At 35.9% G+C, this 7576-nt stretch overlaps 2 protein-coding genes across 2 annotated transcripts; one reads left to right on the top strand and one right to left on the bottom strand.

Annotated features, from left to right (window-relative positions):
• The first annotated feature begins 818 nt into the window (after nt 1–818).
• LOC107893551 (COP9 signalosome complex subunit 6a) lies at nt 819–4388 on the top strand. The gene is made up of 9 exons (XM_041085203.1): nt 819–1243; nt 1344–1432; nt 1680–1773; nt 2291–2352; nt 2486–2564; nt 2686–2778; nt 3137–3237; nt 3952–4007; nt 4121–4388. The coding sequence occupies exons 1-9, from the start codon at nt 952–954 to the stop codon at nt 4200–4202; spliced, it is 948 nt and encodes a 315-aa protein (XP_040941137.1). The 5' UTR covers nt 819–951; the 3' UTR covers nt 4203–4388.
• A 160-nt stretch (nt 4389–4548) lies between these two features.
• LOC107893550 (aspartic proteinase NANA, chloroplast) lies at nt 4549–7230 on the bottom strand. Its single transcript, XM_016818582.2, has 2 exons — nt 6350–7230; nt 4549–5549 (listed from the first exon to the last, which is right to left on the bottom strand). Exons 1-2 carry the CDS (start codon nt 6943–6945, stop codon nt 4724–4726), a joined length of 1422 nt encoding a protein of 473 aa, XP_016674071.2. The 5' UTR covers nt 6946–7230; the 3' UTR covers nt 4549–4723.
• Nucleotides 7231–7576: the final 346 nt, after the last annotated feature.

Genomic DNA, 7576 nt, shown 5'->3' with positions numbered 1-7576 from the left:
TTATTTTTTTGTGCCGACCACCTAGACATTGACACTTAATAAAAAAAATTTTGAACAAGGAAATGCCCATATTTTTCAAAAAGTACACCAAAAAAATACATACATGTGTCAGCCGGAATTAATTTTTTTTTTATTATTCCCAACCCAATTAGCAAGCAATGATTACAAAATGATTCACTTTGGGGCCGACCATCACGGTGCTGGCACCACCCAACACTATAGATTTCAGGTCATTTTCGTTATAGATTTTGAACTTGGGTCATTTTTGTAAATAATAAGAATTTTTTAGTTATTTTTGGAAAAAGAAGCCGATTTGAACCTATTACAATTACATTAGTAAAACCTTAAATTTACCACAATACAAAAGTTTTATTTTATTTTTTTATACATCGTAATTTTAATATTCGTATTTATTACTCCTATCAATTGTGTGTATATATATTAATAATATTGTTAATTCAAACCAAACGTTTTGTTATCTATTGTGTACTATTTTTAAATATACATTTGTATTCTAAACACGTAGTTTTTATACGCATATGGATGTGATAAAATTTCTAGTTTAGTACATGATTTTTAAATATTTTAAATAAAATTTTTAAAAACTTTTAATTTTTAATAATGATTATTATATAATTAAAAAAATATTTCCTTATAATTTTAATTCAATTTTAAATATTTATATTTCACCCACAAAGTTGGGGTTTGGACACATTTTAGGAGTGGTAAAGCTCATCTATTGGGCTGGTCTTGGTTCCCACTTATAGAGAGAGACTATTGTATTAATTCAGTCCAATTCCAACCATATAATATAATGTAAATTAAATTAAATTAAAATGCAGAGTAACCAAAGCAAAGAGAAAGCAAGCGAGGCAAAAGGGAAGGAAAATCAAGCAAAAGCATCGAGTAGGAGCGGTAAACAAAAAAAAAAAAAAATTGGAAATCAAAAGAATGGCGTCATCGTCGAGCAGCGGTCTAACCTTCAAGCTTCATCCGCTGGTAATCGTGAACATATCGGATCACTACACTCGTGTCAAGTCCCAGTTGAACCCTCCTCCGCTGACCTCCACCTCCGCCACCGTCAATGGCGTCGAAAACCAGCAGCAAGCTCCTCGAGTCTATGGATGTGTCATAGGCGTCCAGAGGGGCCGCACCGTTGAGATCTTCAACAGCTTCGAGCTTCTCTATGATCCCTCCACCCACTCCCTCGACCGCCCCTTCCTCAAGAAGAAACAGGAGCTTTGTATGTCTTTTCTCTTTTTCATTTTGTTCTTTTTTCCCCTTATTTTATCGGTAGTAGTACTGGCAATTTAAAATTTTTTCCTTTGAATTGATTTTCCCAGATAAGAAGGTTTTCCCCCATTTTTATATACTTGGATGGTACTCCACTGGGAGCGATGCCCAGGAATCCGATATGCACATTCATAGAGCCGTATGTTTTCTTAACCATCCTCTCACAGTTATATATAGATAATTACTTTGTAATTTATGTTTCGATGCATATTTGATTGTGTTGCTTATTATTAAATATTTTATTGATATGGTGATGATCATGAAGAAATAGATTAGGTCTGCTTTTCCGCTTCTATTTATGACTTATTTCTACAATGGAACTATAATGTTGTAATACTTGGTTGCCTCTCCTTTTGATAATTGTTTCTCCTTGTTCTTTGTTACAGTTGATGGATATTAATGAAAGTCCTCTCTATGTGCTTCTCAATCCTGCAATCAATCCCGCGCAAAAAGATCTTCCGGTCACCATTTATGAAAGTGGTGTGTAGCCTTTCTCTTTATTTCATCCTTTTATGTTAATCAATACCTGCTGTCTCTTATTCTGTGTCTGAATTTTTGCAATAAGGTGTCCTGTGTGACATTATACCATATTTTTAAAGTTTAAAGTGTAGTTGATTTCATTTTGATTAGGTTACCATCTAATTTATTCTGTCATATTGCCAGAACATGTTTTGTTTCCTAACATGAGATTTTACATTCTATGTTTGCTGAGTTGGTCTATTTGTGTTAACTTTTCTTTAATCCTGGAATGATCAACTCATTTTCTTGCTTAAAAGTAATTTCTGACCATTTATGGTGGTGATTAGAAAGGGATGACAATATCACTAACACTAGTCTCCTATTGAATTAATTCAATGTGCTTATATCATCCTGATAGGAACACTCACTGAAAATCTTGTGCAGTTTTAGGTAGCTTTAATAACCTTTACAGTTCCTCATTATTCTTTGGTGATAACATTTTCTATTCCTCCTCTTGTTGGTCTTGTCAACATAAAAGAGCTGCACGTTATAGATGGGATTCCGCAGCTTATTTTTGTCCGTTCGAGCTACACAATTGAGGTACTTTCCAAGTTTCCATTCTTATAAACCTAGTTTTCTTATAATTTTCACCAACTGGGATTACTGAGGTTGTTTCTTCCGTTTTCTCTTTTTCTTTTTCTTTTTTTTTTTTGTGGGGGGGGGGTGCTTAAAGACTGTTGAAGCTGAGAGGATCTCTGTGGATCATGTTGCCCATCTAAAGCCATCTGATGGAGGTTCAGCAGCAACTCAATGTAAGCCTGCATTCTACTTTTTCTTAGGATTTCTGTGGAAAGTAATAATCCTATTTGATGGAAGCCTATTATTTTCTGTCATTGATGGTTACAAGTGTTCTTTTCTGTGCTTGTGATGCAGTGGCTGCTCATCTTACTGGTATACATAGTGCCATCAAGATGTTGAATAGCAGAATTAGGGTACTTCATCACTATCTTGTTGGGATGCAAAAAGGTATAAGCCTCTGGTCCTTCCAAATGTAGTGCAAATTAAATTTATTGTAATGCATGTGAATGTTTCAAACGTTCTTGAAAGAAACCTATATTTTTAGTGTAGGGTGTAGATAAACGTTTCAAACATGGAAAATACTTGAATATAAATTATTAATTTTCCATTTCGACAAGAAATTTGAAGACTAGATTTTACAAATTGTTCTGGATTTAAAAAGGAAATGCTACCATCCTTTATCGTCTTTATGGCTTTTAAGATGTTATATATTACTTATAGAGGATAGGTTGACAAAGTTTGACTATTGTTTGGGCTATTGTGGATTACAAGGCCATGAACTAGTTCTGGTTGTTTTCCATTTCAGGTGATATTCCTTGCGAAAATTCACTATTAAGGCAAGTATCAAGTCTCCTCAGAAGGTTACCTGCCATTGAATCAGAAAAATTTCAAGATGACTTTCTGATGGTGAGTTTGTTTTCTCTGGGTCTGTTTAAGCAAGTGAAGGACTATTTGTCACTTTGTGTAGCCTAAAAGTTGATAGATGTGTAATCATACAATATACCACTTAAGATAGCTAACCATAAGAAGGTAGAGATGTTTTCTGTTCTTGTGGGCATGATTTGGTTTTTCTAGCATAACTGCGATTGACGCCTTCAAAAGTGTGGTATTTCAAAATGGGCAACCATCCTCTCAACTTATTAGTGCCAGAGTACCATTTCTTGCGGCTACCTAAATTCCATATGTAAAGATTTGAAAATCCAACCTACCTCCAGAAAGTTGGTAGAACATTCGGTTATGTTATGGTAATAGGGTCTTCTAAAACTTGTAGTTCATAGCAGCTTGTTAGCAGATTTGTAGAAGATGTTTGTTGTATGTTAATTGTTCTGTTGCGACAGTGAAAATGGAAAGATATGTCATGCTAGTCAGCAAGGGTATCTTGGAAATAAAACTGGTGTGGATCTTGACAGTTCAAAATTCACATAATCTACTTAAGTGTATTGGTATGGGCATGATTGTTGCCTACTTCAATCATTTGTGTTCTTTGGATTTAGTGACCCTCCTTTTGAGGAATTGCCTATCAATTTTTTAATCTGGCGAAGCAAATGATTAAGCTGCATTTTCATCCTTTTGGTCACTTTCATGCTTTTCTTTTTCTCACTTTTCATAACCTATTCACAGGAATACAACGACACATTATTGATTACTTATCTTGCAATGTTCACTAACTGCTCAAGGTAAGGATTATGTTTACTTTTGTTTACATAATATGCCTATTTTGGCTAAAATGATTCAGTATTATGTATTATTATGGTGATGGTGACAATGGCGTTGACGTGTACTCTTGCAGCACAATGAATGAGCTAGTCGACAAATTCAACACTGCTTATGATAGGCATAGTCGAAGAGGTGGACGGACTGCTTTCATTTGAATGTGGGTATTGTTTATTAGTAAGTTGGATTTTTGTTGGGGAGAATGGTGATGCTGTTTGTGTTTGCAGTGTTTTAAAGCTTCTTAAATAAGGTAATATGATTTGAAGTACTAGTATGGTATTAATAGGGATATTTAAACTTCCTAGAGATGAATGAAAGTGGTGACTGGCCTTACCTTGCCTGCATATTTTGTCATTTATAGACAAAAAAAACTACAGTCGCCTCAAATTTTGCCTTGCCTGCCTATTAGAATCAATTGAATTTAGGCGTTTAAGGTCATTTCAATATCAAATGTTCCAGTAATTTAAATCAGTAACTGTTTCAATGCGAAGAGGAAAGCAGCAGTGTAACAAAGAATTTCATTAAAGTGTAAACAGACACAAACAAACAAACAAACAAAAAACATTTGATGAGTACAAGGGGAAGAGAGAAACCAAAGGAGTGAATAGAAGAAAAATGTGAGGAATTACAAAGAATTATTAACAACAAAATGGGAGTGGAAGTGTTGAAACACCAAGTACTAGCTACTGTTGCAAGAAGATGGAGCAAAAACCAACCTTTTCCCTTTCAAATCAAATTCCCACAAATAATTTTGTTGCATAATGTTTCCAATAACAGAAAGTGCAGGGAAACGTGCAGGCAAAAACCCGAGGCACCTAACTTCAGCAGCAGCAGCAATGACGTAGCTATTCCAGTGTGGTTCAAACCGAGCTCCATCATCGAAGTGAATGATCAATTTTGGCACCAAACTCCCGTTGAAACCCGTAGAGTTGAAGCAATACTCCATCGGTACCCCATCCAACTTCACCCTCTGGTATTTTGAAACCGACACCTTAAGGGCTTCCATCACTGCCTGGTACGCTGGATCAGCTAGAAACGTTAGGCTAGTGCCGGAGTCGATGATTGTTCCACCACCTTCACTTGCATCCCACACTTGCATCGGTATTTCCAACATTTTGTTCCCAACAGAGATTCCTATCACATTTACAGCATAAAATGAAGGGATGGCATCAAGTTCGAGGTTGGTGTGGCGAGTATTGCCAGACACTTTGACTTGGTTTCGGTTAGTGCCGAAGATGATGTAGTTGGTGGCATTTAAATGGCTCAAGTGATCAACGAGGCAATAAGAGAATTTGCCACCGAATGTGGCGGCAGCATTGGTTGCGAAAGAATACTTGGTATTGGCTAATCCCATGATACCATCTACGTTTTGCAAAGTTGGGCCTTGGAAAGAGTCAGTGCACCCTATTAGCACATTATGGAGTCTGGTTTTTCTACCATTGGTAAGGCCAGCACTGACGGTCTCGTTAGCAAACACTCCCATTGCAGCTGACCCATCTGAATACCTGTTTCTCAAAAAATAATCGAATTGACCATCAAACCAATCCAAATTGAAGTATTAATTTTCATTTTTATAAAAATAATTTTTATATTTTTTGTCAATAACCCTACCACTAGGAAAATCAGACACATTTCACCATCACCACTAGGAATTGCTGGCTTTCCCAAAATAGGGCCCCACTCTTACAGGACTTCAATGTCCGGTTTTGGTACCAAAAAAATATTGGGTCATGTGAACCTTACCTACTAATAATAACTACCACTAATATCTTTGTGTTGGATGTAGTTAAGATAGCAATATGGGGTATTGTATCTGCACTACCCAGCCTCATCTGGTAACTATGGCTGACACCATTTATTCTCCGATTTACAAATCTTTATTTTTGTGTAATAGATATATAATTCAACTAAAAACGTGCTGCAAATCATAATTTCTGAATCAATATTTACTATATGGACAAGTAGTGAATTTAAAAGCCAACTCTGGGGCTTCAATTGTCTGGAGGTTGGTTTAGTGCATTTAAAGCCAAACTACAAAAGAAGCAATTGACATAAATATCAGTGAGCCTTAGCAGCTATCCCAACAGCATTTACCTCCCAAGCAGCTCTAACTTTAATGCCCAATTTTAGGGTTAGGTTATTTAACTCAACTCCACCTATTGTGGAGATACGTGTCTTGGACATTGGGCGGAAATAAACAAAATCATAAGCAGAGGAGAGGTGAGGTCAATTATTTACCAACAATGTGTCGTAACTCCATTTAGAAGTTGTGTCCAAATCTAAATACTAAATCTAATATACGTACCTGTAATCATAGGCGCAAGGCGTAATTGGAGTAGGGCATGTTGTGAGAGAGAAGAGATTCATGAGCTCAACTTTACACATCTCTGAAAAGCAAGGAACTGGGCTAAAGGATGAAGATAATGGAGCATGGAACACCCTCTTTCGGTTTATCCTCCCTTTGCTGGTACAACTACGATCCCCTCTCGAACATCGGTATCGACACCGGATCCACGTCAAATCACTTCCCGTGTCGACTATCAACCAGAACTTCTGCGACGGTGTCCCCACTTTGAACGACGTAATGTATTGGCCTATCCCGAAATCTCTACCCGAGGCAAGCGGCATTTTAATGGATGCAGTGAGTGGATCCTCTTCTTTGGCTCGTCTTCGGTGGGACATGATACCGTGGCGGATAATGTCATGGTAGAGAAGGTCGACCAGGCGTTGGTGCTGAGTTATAGGATTGTTGTTGGTGAACTGAGGAGCATGCCTATGTATTAACTCTAATGTGATGGAGTTGGAATCGTGTTGATGCTGCATTTGATCAACATGTTGTTGAGCTACAACCATGGAAACCAACACCATGAATGGAACTAAAATAATGAGCTTCACCTTCATAACTAGTATACTCTCACTCTGAACAAATTAAACAAAAGGGAAGATCCAGACCAGACAGGAAGAAAGAAAGACAGAGAAAGGGAAATGAAAGTAGGAAAAAAATGCTTATTTTGGTTGCAATCTATATATACCCCTTTGCTTTAAATCTGCCATCAATTAGGATTTTTGATTAGGTTGTGCTTGCTTCTTGTAATAAATAACATACACACATATCTATATATATATATATTTATAGATTGTTGCTTCAAGTCTTCAACCACACAGACATCCCTTCCCACTTCTCTCATCTTTCTTTTGTTTTTTTCCTTTTTAATTAATTATTATACAAATGATTGCTTTAATTATGGTTTTATAAAAACCAGATAAATTTAATTTAATTATTTTATTAACAAATTAATTCAATTGATAATATTTATTAATTTTAGATACCTATAGATTATTGAAGTATTTGTATTGGATTGCTAATTTACATGTCAATTATAGGTTTAATACTGTTATTCAATTTTATTAATAAATATGAAGAAGGATTTTTCGAGTTAAAGTCAAAATTATTTATAAAAATAGTAAATAATTTCCTCTACCTGTGTCGAGTAGGGTTATGTGTTCCTTCTCTCTTATTGGTTGGATTCCA

The sequence above is a fragment of the Gossypium hirsutum genome, chromosome A13 (assembly GCF_007990345.1).
Source record: "Gossypium hirsutum isolate 1008001.06 chromosome A13, Gossypium_hirsutum_v2.1, whole genome shotgun sequence".
Lineage (NCBI taxonomy): Eukaryota > Viridiplantae > Streptophyta > Magnoliopsida > Malvales > Malvaceae > Gossypium > Gossypium hirsutum.
Note: the sequence above shows the minus strand (reverse complement) of the source record. Positions and strands in the feature narration are given on the sequence as shown.